This window comes from Austrofundulus limnaeus, unplaced genomic scaffold (genome assembly GCF_001266775.1).
Source record: "Austrofundulus limnaeus strain Quisiro unplaced genomic scaffold, Austrofundulus_limnaeus-1.0 Scaffold97, whole genome shotgun sequence".
Taxonomy (NCBI): Eukaryota; Metazoa; Chordata; class Actinopteri; order Cyprinodontiformes; family Rivulidae; genus Austrofundulus; species Austrofundulus limnaeus.
The window spans coordinates 1,692,164-1,708,147 of NW_013952499.1; the positions used below are offsets into that span (position 1 = coordinate 1,692,164).

At 41.1% G+C, this 15,984-nt stretch overlaps 1 protein-coding gene across 1 annotated transcript in view; it reads left to right on the plus strand.

The window, feature by feature from the left end:
• Window positions 1-849: 849 nt before the first annotated feature.
• The window catches only part of svilb (supervillin b), a gene marked incomplete at its 5' end in the record, with an annotated part of 44,714 nt that continues 29,579 nt past the window's right edge, over window positions 850-15,984 (plus strand). Inside the window, 14 exon segments of the mRNA XM_014013066.1 lie at window positions 850-901; window positions 1,507-1,595; window positions 2,862-2,919; window positions 2,997-3,145; window positions 3,303-4,113; window positions 5,383-5,466; window positions 8,222-9,460; window positions 10,220-10,390; window positions 10,476-10,513; window positions 10,806-10,870; window positions 10,982-11,118; window positions 11,209-11,292; window positions 12,400-12,691; window positions 13,026-13,085. Of these exon segments, the coding sequence (XP_013868520.1) occupies window positions 850-901; window positions 1,507-1,595; window positions 2,862-2,919; window positions 2,997-3,145; window positions 3,303-4,113; window positions 5,383-5,466; window positions 8,222-9,460; window positions 10,220-10,390; window positions 10,476-10,513; window positions 10,806-10,870; window positions 10,982-11,118; window positions 11,209-11,292; window positions 12,400-12,691; window positions 13,026-13,085 (3,329 nt within the window).

The window sequence follows — 15,984 nt, forward strand, 5'->3', positions numbered from 1 at the left end:
GATTCTCTTGATTAGCTTTTTTTAGGAAAAGTCTTTATGTATTGTTCTTGCTAATTATTTACACGGTACAGAAATGCATCACCATGAAATTAGWAGATTATATTTGCTTTAAACTGCTTAATTTGTGCTGAAATAGAGTTGAGAGTTGATCAAGGGTTTGCGCTGCTTTTTTGTAGTGCTTCAGTTGAATTTAAAGTGCCTGTGACTTCAAATTTTTGCAATAAATATGAATGCATTTTTGGAAAAACAACATTAATAACATGATGCAAAAAGAATTTCACGCTGCTGGGATGAACACTTGTTGAGATATTTGCATGTGAAGTAACAGGAAGTGATGTCAAAGGGGAATGTCGCCTTTGATGTCACTTCCTGTTTCATGTTGGCTGTGCCAAATTCAAAAGAAAAYATGTCATTTACGGGACAAAATGGGTAAAATCATTTATAATATGTCTTGTTACTTAAACATAAAGATGCTTTCTTTTACTTTTTGTATTTGAAGAATATGCATGTCGGAGGCACTTCAAAACATTGTAGAAAACCTGGACATGAGTTTGCAAGCCTCAGCTGTCTGTATTAAATAAAAAATGTTATTTCAGTCAGTGATGATTATATAAAATGCAGCTTAAGAGGCTTTTGTATGTGTAATTGTGTATGAGACACTAAAGTCATTACATTAGGTTTGATCTTTTGTGGAGTTTTGTGGAAACAGTGGCTTAAATTTGTGCTTGTATTTTAGTCCCAAATGGAAGAGGAGATACAGAAAGTGAAAGCAAATTCAGTATAAACGTCAGCATTGATGAAGTGGATATTTATTCTTAATAAAACATACTTTTGTCTTGTTTCTTTTAGAATTCAAATCCAGACTTTGCACCTCAACTTCATTACCAACAGAAACTTTAAGGTGAGTGAGGAAATGTTAAGTCTTTAGTTTAGACATGCCATGGAATCTGAAAAAAGAGACTTTTTTTTATTTTGACGCAAATTATATGATTAAACTTTGTCCTAACAGGCAACAAATAAAGTGAAACAGCAGACAGTCATTTTATATCTGTATATGAACATAAAGCACCTTATTCTGGGATACTAGAATTACAGCAATAATACTTCTGTTGTGCATTAGTTTACAACTGGTTGTTACATATTCAATTTACAGTTTAAAAAAAAGTTGAAACTTTATTTGAAAGCTTTAGAAAAAAACTGGGGTGAGTTGCTCTTCCTGACCTGTGTGATGCTGCCTAACCTTAACTTCCTGTTTCCACTGACAGGATTTATTGACTTAATTCCTAATTTAGATCTTGATAGCAGCAACACCAGCTGAACTTCACCTTTAACTGCTGTCACCGCTCTAAGACAAGTCAATGAAGTTGTGTTGACTATCTGAATAAATGTGGATCTTTGTTTGTCTTTAATTACTGGTCGTTTAGGAGTTTTTATTGTCAAAGATCACATTTTGAAACAGTTTGAACTAATGGTAAATGATGATTTGATTCTGTCGTTTCATTTCAGTTTTCAGAGTGACTTCTTGAAAGACAAGACCTCTTTGGTCAAGAGTGTTTCAGATACAGATGCCAAACTTCTGGTTGTCCTTCCCAAAGGTGTGTGACAATAACACAGAATAAAGCAAATAGTATTATGAGCCGCCAAGTGGAAAAACCTAGTTAAAAAATTTCCACTAACATTTTATTGTCATTTAGCTCACTCCTTTTAGATTTTGCTAATTATTTCAAAACGTTAAATTTAAATGTTACGTCTAAATAATAAATACTAAATCTAAATGTAAAAGTTAAATCTTAAATGTTGTGGCTAAATGTTAAAATTTACATTCAAGTGTTTTAGATCTGAATGCAACATTTGCTGTTTATATGTGGCTATTGTTAGGATGTCAGCATCCTGAAACAAAAACAACCGCTATCGCTGCTAATGCTACTAACGCWGCTAGCATTACTAATGCTGCTAACACTTCCTTACAAGACATCAAACCTTGCAGTTGAGGGTTCCATACGTATTGTTTTCAGTGAACACATTTAGAATTTAAATGTTAAATTCGATCTTTAACAGCATTAGCATTAGCAGTGTTAGACTTTGTCGCAGGATGATGACATCACAACAAACGCCACATACAAACAGAAAAGGCTGCGTTCCATTCTGAAATTCCTAAATGTAAACTTTATCAGTTAACATTTAATTTTTACATTTGGATTTACACATTTATATTTAAGATTTAATGTTTATATTTAACATTTAAATTTAACATTTAGCAAAAAATTAGGGATGTACCGATAGGAAAATTTCAGCCGATGTCGATATCTGATATAATTATTGCTGTTATGATCGATAACCGATACTTACTGATATTGCACAAACACACAAATTACATTATACGTATACGCATAAGCACACTTTGGTATATTTTGATATCGTAAACAAACAACCAGAGCTCTGACATGGCTCCCTGCTTSAGTTATTCCTGGCTACGCAGCATCAATATCACTATCATGATCAAACAGATGCTGCTCAGCCAATTGTCTCCCCTCTCAAAACAGAAACACAAAGATTAAAAGCGGGAAATCAATACTGGACGTTAATATCGGCCCAGTTTTACATACCGGACGATACGATGTTCTAAAATATGACCAATATCGGTCGATACCGATAGTAGTGCCGATATATCGGGCATCCCTAGTAAAATTAGCAAAATGTAAGAACAGGGAGCTAAATAACAATAAAATGTATTTTAAAGAGGGTTTTATGCTAAAAAAAAGCTAAATAACAAAAATATGTTAGTGACTTTTTAAAACCTTTTTATGTTACATTTGGCACCCTGTATCTGATTGTCATTTTGTTTCTGTTGTGGTTTTTAGTGTCAGAACTGAAACAATTTTTCGAAAGAGGCGTAATCAAGGATTCTGAAATGAACAGGTACATTTAGTTGACATTTAAACACGTTTGTACTTTGTGTGTTTTCTTTTGTTAACTCCGATTTTTGTCCTTGACAGAAAAGAGAGGATAGCCCGGCGACTTGAGGCCATGGAAAGCGAAGCGCCACCCGCTCTGGTGCCCGGYGGTTTCGTGTCTAACAGGATGCTGGAGGAGGACCCGCCGCGGTACACCCGCGCCTCAGACCCCTGTGAACCTCGGGGGATGGGTAAGCATTGCAAGCTGCACTGTAAAAAAGGATTTAAATTGACGTAAACACATTTAACTTAGTAATGCAGATGATGCTTTCAGTTTTATATCAGCACATTTTTGAGCACTTTAAACGTCTGCTTCTTGTGTTGTTTACRTCTTATTCTTCACCACAGTGAGGCGCTATAGCCGAGAGGACACGGAGCCACCACAGAAGAAAGTCTTGGTTCCCGACAGATCACCTCAGGTTAAAGGTGGACTTGGTCCTGGTCGCCCAGAACCAGTTGTGGTCTACGTTGACCCAGTAACATTGTCCACCGCCTCGACGCCCTCATCCGATCCTGCAGAGTCCGCTAGCCTCACATCGAAGGCTGAGCGCATCGCCCGCTATAAGGCTGAGCGCCGCCGCCAGCTGTCGGAACGTTATGGCATCCTCCTGGATCAGGAGGCGGACACAGATTACACACCCCGCTACCGGTCCAAACGGGACGCAGACACCTCTGAGCGACAAACCGCTGCCAGGCGGGACAGAGACCGAACAGAAACACAAGGACGAGACCCCAAGGTGCCGTATCGCTCTGGAGTGGGCAGGGTTTACATGACGACACACGCAGAACCAGATCCCGCACCTGCTGACACAGCAAGCCCCGCCCACTCGCATCAAGCCCCTCCCACAATCCAAGAAAGGCCTAGCAGATTCTCAGAGCGGGAAAGAGCAATGAATATGGAGAACTWCCGCCGAGGTGGCGCTCAGGAGCGCTCCGCCGCGTCTAGACCCAGGATGCAGGAGCAGCATCCGCCTCAACAAAAACAGCACACGCACCACCAGGAGCCAAGCCCCGCCCCCACCAGAGAGTACAGCATCGCGGCCGTGCCGAGCTCTCCTCGCTCCACCCGCCGAGCATCCCTACCCTCCACACGCTACGGCATCTCACCTGGAGATCTGTTTATAGAGCAGCAGGCCCAGAGCATCCTCAACAGGCAGGGGTGAGTGTGCAAAACCTGATACATTTAACATGAAGCTTTTTCATTTGTTTTTATCAGTTTTAAATGTCCACTTAGTTATTTCTTTTCAAACTAAGGGGGGCACTAAGTAAATATATTTACACCACAATTCTGAAAAGGTTTTGTGTATAAAATGTAAATGAAAACAAAATACCATTTTGATTCACAATGAAAAAATAGTAATTACATTTTTTAGGATAAAAAAATAAGATAAGTTTGAATTTGATGGCAGCAACACATCTCAAAAGAAAATATCCAGTGTTGTATAAAGTACCTGAAAGTGATACTTTAGTAAAAATACAAGTATCTTATCATAAAAATACTTTGGTAAAAGTTAGTCTTCTCTAAGAACATTACTTGAGTAAAAGTCAAAGTATCTGATATTTTTTAACTTATCAAAAGTAAATTTCTGACACAAAATGTACTTAAGTAATAAAAGTAAAAGTACTGAGTAAAAGTGCGCAGTTAGATTTTCCTAAATGACATTTATTGGGAGGTGACCTCCCCAAAAACATTTTTTTCTAACGGCGTGCAGCTGTGATGGATTATGTACAAGCTAGTATGGTGTCAGAATGGTATATATTTGGTACTTATCATCTAAATACAATTCAATTTACTTGATCCAGGAGACACAATTTATCAGGATTGTACATAACTCGGACTAAATTAGGAGTAATGACTTTCTACTTCTTACCTTTTTAAAAAATGTAAAGAGTAGAAAGTACAGATAATTGTGTAAAAAATGTAACGAGTAAAAGTAAAAAGTACACTGAAAAATAATTACTCAAGTAAAGCACAGATAACCAAAATTTCTACTTAAGTACAGAAACAAAGTATTTGTACTTAGTTACTTTACAACTCTGAAACTATCCCTTTTTTTCTTTAGTATCAGGTTGTTTTACATGTAAAAATTTGTTGTGTTTGTTTTATTTTCCATTTATTCAAACAGAATCTTAATCAAGCTTGTTTCCACATTATTTACAAGTTGTTTTAAATCTGTCCTAAAATTTGATTCATTCAATCATTTCTATTTTAGGAAGGAAATCAACACACAGACAGTATTTAAAAACGTTGCAGGTTAAGAGGTTAGATAGTGAAGTTTAAGGCTTCTGATTCAGGAGACAAACGTGAAAGATGATTCAAGCTGCAGCTCAAAAAAAAAAGGTTGGGATTTTAAGTAGACAAGCCCACGTATCTGTGGTGAGATGGTTTTAAGTTTCCCTCSGGGGGTCTCACCTTGTCCCCCTGCAGCCTGGCTGCCTTGTCAAAGAGCGACTGGTGTCTGAACACAGACTCAGACAGCGACTCTCAGACAGACTCCAGTTGGCCTTTCAGGTACGCTGAACATGCAGAACTGTGAGTGAAACCCCATCACTGACCTGAGGTCCACCGGGTACATGTGTTTTAAACTGGGACCCTTCACAGAACCGTTRCTCCTTCAAACTGCAAACCGCTCAGACTGAGATGTTCTTTTAATCTCGTGAAACTAAAACAAAAAGTTCCAGCTGTACAAGAATTATTTTAAATCAACAATTCAGCCTTATTCTGCAAACCTAAAACATTTTAGAACATGTTCCTGGTGGACAAACAGCTAATTCTTCCTATTAAATCAGTTTTATAATTATTTATTATAATATTAACTGTGTGCTGCTCATATTTTAATCTCTCTGAACTCACAAACATTCATCCATATCTTTGACAAATAACTTACCACTTTTTTATTTTGTTCTTTTACTTTGAAAATCTTGTGTCTTTTCCGTAAAACCTCAGATCCCCTCCACACTAACATATAAATTGTGTTTGTTGCATTTGCAGCTTTGGACCTAAAAAAAAATATATGATCTGTTTCTTGAGTGCATAATAAAAATGTATTTATTTAGGGGAAAGGTATGATGTCACAAAGAAACAAGCTAATATCGTTTCAAGATGACTTCAACCAAAGGTCTCATCTTTCCTTTTTAATTTTGACCTGTCATCATTGCTTAGGGTTTTGCCAACTATAGCAAATAGTAACTTGTATGTAGTTACTTTAGTGTTTGATGGAACGTCTAAATTAGGGATGCACTGATATGAAAATTTCGGCCGATATCGACATCTGCTATTAATATTCCTGTTATGGCCGACAATCGATATTACACAAACACACGCGCCTTTTTTTGATACCATAAAAAAACGACCAGACCTCTGACATGGCTCTCTATTCCAGTTATTCTTGACTGTGCAGCATCATTATCACAGACAGAGACCACATGTCCAAACATTTCCCCTCCGAAAACAGAAACACAAACTGCAACAAGTGGGAAATCAATATCGGACRTTAACACTGTCCCAGGTTTCCTTATCATGCCGATACCCATGCTAATGCCAACATATCGTCCATCCCTCGTCTAAATTCTAGTCTGGAAAGAGATGTGAAAGTGCAAAAACAAGCRTCGAACACACACCACAGAGTTCTATAAACATACCTCCTTGACCCAGTTGATGTATCAGCTCTCTTTGTTTCTAAAAATATCCAGAACTCTCTGTAAAACTGGTGGCTTTCCACCGGTGCATCATCGTTTGTTAAACTCGTGTTGCTCTGTGTGTTTCATGATGAACAGCTGAAAGCTTTTAGAGTTGATGGGGTGACAACGTTACTCAGATCCAAACCCTCATCGGCCCACTCAACTCGCATGAAGCAAAGCTGCACTCAAATGGCTCTTCTTTACATCCTTCCTGGTTTTGATTTTTCCAAAATAAGCTCTTGCAGAAAGTGATTTTTTACTCGTTTGATCAGCGTAATGTTTAAAGTGTTAAAGTGATATTCCTCTCTAGGCCACCAGCGGTAACTTTTCCTTACGGTCTTATCAGCTGATTACTCTAGCGTGAAGCATGAGTGCTGTTTAAGTACTCSGTGCCATTTCAGATAAAGCCAATGTCCATCAACTTTGCCTGGCTTAGCGGCGTACAACAAGATTAGAGCAGCCTTTGACTACCGGAGGTCATGAGGTTAGAGATGAAAATAGTTGGACTTACTCAAACTTGAAGCTCGTGGCATGCGGCTACTTGATCTTGTTGTACCGGAGCAGGATTTAGGAGCTGAAGTTGGTCCCATGAGGGTCTAAAGTTGCAGACTTTTCTTTCAAGCGTTTCACAAAGTGCAGCAGGATTCAGTGAGATTTTAMATATGCAAGCAGAAAACTGAAATTAGGAACATTTTTTGCATATTTGAGCTCTGGGTATTGATGTTGTTTTCCCTGACTGATGAAAACAGAACAGAGCTGATTATTGTTTGGATTTAGCTTTCTAATTTCAAAGTCTTAGTTTCTACATGGAAAAATAARGTCCACGGGCCGTAAGTGGCATCTGAACCTTCTCCACCCATCTAAACAAAAACAAACTGTCTTAAAACAAATCAGTGCAACATTTTATTAAACTAGACACCACTTAGCAGTATCATATATGACCCCTGCACATACGTACACCACCAATGCACCAGAACTCAGAAGTCACCAGAATAGATTTGATGTTTTGGGTGGGGGGTTCAGAGGGGGTGTGTGTTGCTCATTGGTGGATTCATGGATAGCCCTTCATCAGAGCTAAACAACAACCAAAAATWATCTGAAGCTCCTATGTTGAATAATGTTTGAGTTATRACATTTCTGTTGGTCCAGACACCCATTTTCAGATGAAGCCCCTCCTCAAATAGGGGTCTATCGTAAAACTGTTGGCGCAGTGAAGGTCGGACACATCTCTATTCCTGSCAAATTTCACGGTGATCAGTGCAGCCGTTTTCGTGCTATGGTTGACTATAAATCTCAGAAAAAATAAATAAATTAAAAAAGCGATGCGGGGATCATAATAACCTTAGGGCAATATCTAAATTCAACGCTTTTTTGACCCGAAATAGTCCTCCAGTTTTTTTTCCAGGTTTGCAAGACAAGCGTTTTGTCCAGGCAGAACCACAGTAAGGATGTGAGCTTCTAAAAATAAAAAAACTTTCCTCTTAATGTTGGCGTTTGTGAGAGTTGAGTTGTGAGGTTAAACGGGGTTGTGCKTCTTTTGTAATGAGGTGGAATCTTAGTGTCTCGTGTGCATTCTTTTCTCCAAGAATCCGAGCAAGGGATCGATTGTCCAGGGACGAGACACTCCAGAAGCCCCCTGACCAAAGTCCAGACAGGCAGCAGGCRAACAGGCGTCACAGTCATGGCAGCGCTGCTCAGTACGCCACACACCCCTCAGAGCACACCCAACACAGGGCTGTTCACCAACCTCAGCCAAGTCCGGCTCACCATCATGCTCACACGACCTCTGAGCACCAACACTCTGCTGCTATGGTCGCTCCATCAACTGCCAAAGGACCCCCGCCAGAGGTCCAACCACGAAGAAAAGTGAGTGCCGACCAGATGTATGCAACCCACAGAGAGGCAAGACTGGAGGCAAGGCAGGCCCTAAAAGAAGAAGCCCACACGGAGGGTCTGCTGAAGAGCAGGAAGGCAGTGCTGCCCTCAGAGATTCGTAAAAGGGAGAAGAGTTTGGACGAGATGGACTTGCAAAACCTCAGTCCGGAGCAGAGGAGGCGAAGTCACGGAGAGGAGGACTGGGATCGAGAGCAGCCAAGGGAGAGAGGGAGGGAGAGAACTGTCCAGAGGATCAGAGAAAGAGAAAGAGAACACCTCTCCAGTCACGACAACCAAGATGAGAGAGTTTTTAGATCCATGCAGCCTTCGCATACCTCTGTGCACCAGCAGCAAAGGCAGGATCAGTCCATACAGCCGGTTTACCACCAAGAACCCAACACAAAGCAACATGAATCCCTGGTGCAGCAACCGTACGAAGTTAGAAGGACAGAACATGCAGCTCACATTCTGCAGGAACCTCCAAGGCAACAGCATCYCCATCATTTGAGACTGCAACAAGAAAACCAGAGACCATCTCAAGAAAGACACGAGTATGACTGGAGAACAAATAAGACCCCAGATAAACAGCAAGAAATAAAACATCAGGACCCTCCGAACGATCAGCAGCAGCAACAWGCGCCGTCACASCAGAGGTTTGACTCCGTYKCCTACCTTCAAAAGGGCTCCTCTTTGCCTCAGGCCAAACACAGAAGCATGGAGGTCAGTGGAGGGCCCAAACCCAAGATCCGAACACGCTCCATGTCAGACATTGGTCTAAGCCAACACACTGCCATGTATCGCGCTGAGAGACAGGGGGCCGGCAGAGAGGCGCCCAGGATGGTGCCCCCACCAGGAGTGGCTAACGGGGACACGGGCACCCTGGATACAAGGGTGTCAGTGGCACGGCTGCGACACTCTTACCTGGAGAATGCCAACAGGAAACCGGAGTTGTAGGTTCACCGGCATGGGCTCCGTGTTACAAAGCTAGCAAAGTAAATAACCTGGTGTGGTCATGGCTACTGATGTTGCATGAAATGTGTTTCGATCAACTTATTGTTTGATGGTTTGCTGCTGCATGTTATTGTAAATAATTTGCTCTTCATAGTACGAATCTTTAAACAAGTTGTTGCTTGAAGCCTTGTGTAAATGCTGATTCAGCATTGTCACTGTTGTTCTTCAAACATTTTTTGCGATCTAACCACCTGCCTTTTTTTGGACATCTATAAATCTGAAGATTCAGCTTGTTCAGGAAATGGGTACTATGGCTTTGGGTTTTTGTAACTTTTATCGTACTTTTCAAAATWTTTAAGTTTACAACTATATTCTCCATTTTTTGATTCCTTCAAAAAATATATCTTCATCCAAGCTAATCTATTGTAGCTTTTAGTTAGCATGTTGCTACTTTTGTTTTTTAGCAAGACATTTGCTAACCAGCACTTTTAGCTTTTACTTACTGTTCTTGTACTTTTTGACACTTTAAGCTATACTTTTGCTACTTTATAGCTAGAGTTGCTAATTTTAAAATTTGGTCCTTTTAGCTTTTAGCTAAAGCAATTCATTCAACCACTTGTTGTCAGCACTCCACATGCAATCAACTCAATTTTCTTTTCTTTTTTCATCTGAGCAATTCTGCATATTTGATAAAATTGCTTCTATTTTTTTCTTTTAAATATTTCATATCTTCTTGAACAAACCCACCTCCTGAAAAGTGACGGCACTAAAGCAGACGACCCAGTCAAAGAGCTGGATCCGACTAGCAGCAGTGATTTGAATGGGGGGACTCGGAGACCTCGACGTTACATCACTCCAGGTGACAGTCGTCTGTCGGAGAGGTTCAGGACTCAGCCCATCACTTCTGCAGAGCGTTTGGAGTCRGACAGGTAAACTGTGCTGATTTATGAAGACAGTAATGTAGTTTCTCCACCCAAGAATTCTGGTCCTGAAGCTTGATGTTGTTTCCCTCAGGTCACGGTTAAGCCCACCACAACTACAAGATGCTGAAGGTAAGGGTACCTCAGTCATCTCAAATGTGCAACAAGTCTAAAATGAAGCTTTTAATATTAGTTTATAAACAGATCCTTTAAGTTTGACTTCATGCATTTGCTATGTAGTGCCACTATTGGTGCAGAAAACCTGTAAAGGAGTGAAGTCACCGGGTTTAACCGTTTTTCATACCTGACTTGCTTGTAAAGAAAAAGTTAGGAGGGGGATGATTATTTGCTCGCAGTTTTGAAACGAAAGCCAGAACATGTAGTATAGAACAAAATAGTTTGTAATGTTGTCGGTATTTCCCAGCAGATGAAGAAAAACTGGATGAAAAAGCCAAAATGAGTGTGGCTGCAAAGAGGTCTCTCTTCAGGGTAGATTTTATATTTTACTCTATGTACCTTTATCTTTATCTGAACATTAAATTTCAAATAAAAAGTGCATTTTTGTTTCTTTTTTTCTGATGCATTTTTTTTTAATTCTAGGAGTTGGAAAAAACATCAGAAGGTGGCGTTCCCAAACCTCGCTCTCGTAATGCCGCCATAGAGCGACGTCTGAAAAGAGTGCAGGACCGAGCGCACACACAGCCCGTCACCAACAGAGAGGTGGTCTGTGCTTCAAGGTGAATGTTGTGTTTTGAATTGATAACTGGAGTTAGCTCACCATTTTCTGACCGTTGTATGATTTTATTTTTGTTCTCTTCATTTTGAAGCGATCCCACCACATCCTCACAAGCTGAGGGTGTTACCGTGGATCCAGTCAGCATCCCCACAGCTGCCAGCACCAGTGTGACCAGGTGGGCCGCTTTTTGATGTGTTCCTCATCATGAGAACCAAAACAAGTTGATCTGAGACACGCCTCAGAAAAGGGGCGGGGCTTGTGGCATTACAATAAGCACCCGCTTCGGATGTTATCATCCATTAAATGGACGTTAATAGCCATTATCAGTCCCATAGAATGGCTTCAGACTGTCAGCTGGTTAGTATGAGGCATAAAGCCACTAAGGTTAGTTTTAGAGAAAATGACATGGGCTACGAAAAAAGTAGATCGGACTCCGGCGGTAGCAGATTGTTGCATTCCAATGTATATGGCACTGGTAACCCACTAGGGGGCACTGTCAGGACAGTCTGAAGCCATTCTATGGGACTGATAACCGCTAATAACGTCCATTTAATGGACTGATAACATCCGAACCGGCTGCAGTAAGGAGGAATTCAGGCCGAGGCATTGCAGTTCCACTTTATATATACCCAATTGAAGGATTAAATTTGAAAAAGAAGAATTTAAAGCATCATATGTCCACTTAAAGCCCCCTGCATGTTCTTGTGTCTTTGTTTTTATTTTGCACGCTGCAGGAAGATTACTATAACCCCCGCAAGTGCTTCATATGTTAATCTGCCACACAGTCTGCATGCTGATCTGCTTATACTGTATCTCTGCTGCTGTGCCTGTAATTTGTTACAGTCAGGTGTTTGCAACATGTTTCCTACTTTGACATTTAGAAGATCTTATTAGAAACTCAAGGAATTGCATTTTCTGCAAAATGCAGTGTGACTGCTAAATGACTTTTGAAGAAGCTAAAATCTTAAGACTAAAAACACAGAACAGCTTAACAGAACAATGTGCTAAGTTGCAAAGCACTAGCTAAAAGCTAAAAGTAAAGTAAGGAAATACTGTAAAGTAATAGAAGAAGTAGATAGATTGCAGAAAGCATACAAAAATCAAACACAAAACAGGGTTTTCTCCCCTAAATAATACTTGTGTTTGAAATATAGCATTAGATTATTTAATTTCTGGGCCATTTTGATTCAGTAAAAGAACACCACATGTTGCAAAGAGTAGCTGAAACAAATACGTTTAATGTTCAGACAAATTAAAGATTAACCTGTCCTTCCCTCTGCAGCGCACAGGCCTCCTCTCAGGCAGGCTCAACTGTCCAAGAACACAAGGCAGACGCCTCGGAGCACCAGAAGGCAGGTCCAGCTCTCAGTGCTGGGGGACACAGCGACGGTCAGGACCCTGTCCCGGACGAGCCGGACATTTCCTTGCTCAGTTTGTCTGAGAAGATGGCCCTGTTCAACCGCCTCGCCCACCCCTCAGCCAAACCTGCCGAGGGGTCCCGAGGGGACACCCGGCAGCGCAGAGCCAACTCCCGCTTTCAKACGCAGCCCATCACCCAGGGAGAGGTGGAGCAGGTACAGGAGAGACAATCTCACTGTTTTTGCAAAAATCTTGCAATTAATTAAGACAGAAAATATTGAAATCAACAGTTTTATGCAGGTAATGACTGAACGTCATGTTGCAATTTAATATATTATGATTTTATTGTCTGCTTGGACTGAAATTAATTTAGCATCTTTCGCCAACCTGTGTTCGATTGTTGCAGGAAAGCTGCACCTCACAGAAAGTTTGTCATTTTACTGTTAATTCAACAGATTTCTTTATTAAAGGAACTCAAATATGTTTTATAAAACTTCTCCATCGTTTCACCCAGCAGTTAGTCATGTTCAGTAACTGGTGTCCACACAGGAAGCTGAGACACCCTCTGCCGTCTGTAACGGTGACTTAGACGCCAATCAGGGAGAACACGTAAGAGCCTCCGCTGCCTTTAGTCCAGCTCCAGCTTGGTTTTGGTCTGACCAGTCCTGCTAGAGACCAGGATGTTTGTGTCTTTCTCTCATAGAGGTTTTTATATGAATAGGATTGTGGTAAATGCAGTAAAGAAAGATTTAGACCAGGGGCGTCCAGCTTTGGTCCTTGACGGCATGCCCTGCATGTTTTAAAAGTTTCTCTGCTAACGGGCTTCTGCAGAACTTGAAGAGGCAATGCAGTCACTGAATCAGGTGTGTTGGAGCAGAGAAACAAGTAAAACATGAGGAAAGCAGCCCTCCAGGACCTGGATTAGACACCCCAGATGTAGATTGTTCTCTTTATTTTGTTGTTAGCTGCTTCTGTAGCATGTCTGTTTAACACATTCTCATTCACGACTCGTCACTTATTGACGTTTTTCCAAGGTTCCCTCTGCATCTTATTTACACCGTCGCGTCAGTTTTTGATGCACCAGGCATTTCTGGGTYCCCTCGGTGTTCAGGTTTGACACGTTGGGAAGCAAAAGGGATCTTTGACTTGGGGTCCGTGGTTAAYATTAGGGATCAGGGTTCATGGTTAATTTTAGGTGGTGGGGTCAGGGATAGGAYGTCTAGGGTGAATATTAGGTAATCTTAGGGTTTGGGACACGTAATTGACAAGAATTTCCTAAACTTAAAAATGGTTAATTTTCGGGATGAGGGTTGATGGTTATKTTTAGGTACTAGGGTCAGGGACAGGAAGTCTAGAGTGAATAAAGGTAATTTTAGGCTTTGGGACGGTTAGATTTGTGCATTTACTACACTTTCTGAAATTATGACAACGAATTCCGCCCCATYTYGTCAAAAATTGACGCGAGGGGYGTAYCTGATGCATCAAAACCGGACGCAGAAGGARCCTTGGAAAAACGTCAATATGTGACGRCTTGGGAGTGAGAGTGGGTTGGTCTGTTTGGTGCACAGCAAGCATGGGATACATGAATGTGAGCAATAGTTTGTTGTTGAAGAACTAACAAGAACTATTTAGGAATGAGGGGGAGTCGCTGGTTGGAATCAGCTTTGACATGAACTGGATGTGGAATGTAGAGTTGGAGTGTTTTACAGGTGGCTGCAAACTGCATAAAAAGCTTTTAGGATTTTTTTTTCATGTATTTTGATTTCAGAAAACATCTTTACTTTGTATCATATGAGCAGGGCCAGCCCTAGCCAGTTTGGCACCTTGAGATTTCAGGTGGTTGCCCCTTGTGTAGTTTTTTAAAATCTCACTGCCAATTTACACACACTCACTTACCAAATTAAATAGTTTTGTCTTTGATATTATTTATTATCTTTAGAAGCCAGGTCGTCCAATTAAAATAGTTAATATTATTAATTTGAAACAGAATACCAGAATTCTATCTCATACCTGCCAACACTCATGTTGACGAGCAGCTGTGGACTGAAGCAGCTCTAGGGGGCTCCAGGGGGTATAATCCGTCAGAAAATTTAGTAAAACATCTACTCAAATCTATACATTTGACAGCCATTTGAATAGAATCTTACTTAATTCTTGGGATTAATAAAACAACATAAAATCAGTATTTTATGAAGATAGAACWCTGAAAACCAGACTTWAACCTRAACTTTAACTGMGATCATAACTGAAACTTCCATTATGCTTCGTTCAAACAGAATGCATTTTGAGCGTTTAGACTGGAACAAGAGTAGACATCAGAARACGGTTTTGTAGGARGTTTTTCCGGTCTGTCTTTAACRGTGGATGAAATAAAGATGAAATAAAGAAAATGGCTTTGCTTTATTTACTAAAAGCAAGCAAATGTTGCGCGCACCAGATAATTAATTCACCAGATAATTTAGAGGCGGTCTGTTCGTTGAWKTCACTCCAGGAGCTGCGAGCTGATGAACTGTTTTTGTCCCGAGCCCAGTTTAACACAGCGGTCAGTTTAACAAGCCGCTGACCCTCATCGGTGCTGGTATCTCCAGCCAGAACACCAACTRMAGAYGGTCGRTTTCARCTAAAGAGCTCCTGTCCGTCTGTTTCAGGTTAGTGGGCAACATTCAGGAAACCGTCACGTGGAAAAATAATTCTCTCCGATTGGTTGACGCGGCACGTCGAGCAGCAAAAGTTCAGATTTTTGAACTCGAGTGTCGGTTGCTTTGGACGCGCTGCATACACGGAAATCGCTCAAACCGCACCAACTGCTTCACACCGTGGTGTACTAAACACTCTAGATGTGCTGCGAGACCTCTGGACGCGCGTCCACCATAGACTTTGCGTGTAAACCGGCCGCTCCTGCTGCTCAAAACACATTTGGTGTGAACTCAGCATTATCCTTATTTAGTTTTGCACCAGTAGTTGGTCTTGACTGCAACACTTTCATCAAGAAACATCCTCTGCGCCATATGAAGCCTGGTTTACAGTTGACGCGTCGCACCGGGCGCGTGGGGGCGTGCGCCAAAAGTGACGCAATCACGCCGTCCCTGCCTCTGCGCGTTGGCCCCGTGCAGTGTCCCGGCGCGTGGGCGTGCACCTCCGAAATTTTGAAACTCCGCAAAGGCTGCGCGCACCGCGCACCATTCAAACAGCTTGTTTGTTCGTCACGCCTTTGCTCTCCTATTTACAACATTTCACGAGTTATAAAGTGTACTTCCACGTGTCCTTTTGGAGAAACCTACAACAACGTAAGCTCCGAAATAAGTAGTATAAACAGTATAAACACCTCCACTGCTGGCAAGGGTGCACGCGCGCCCTCCGCAACTACCMAAAGCGTGACTAGAAACAAGCCTTAACACCTCATATAGGAACAAAGCAGCTGAGAAACCTGCAGAATAAGTTCATAAACATGAGTAACAAGTGATTATTCTACAAACTGAATAGACTATACTTTGATAAAAACTTTAAT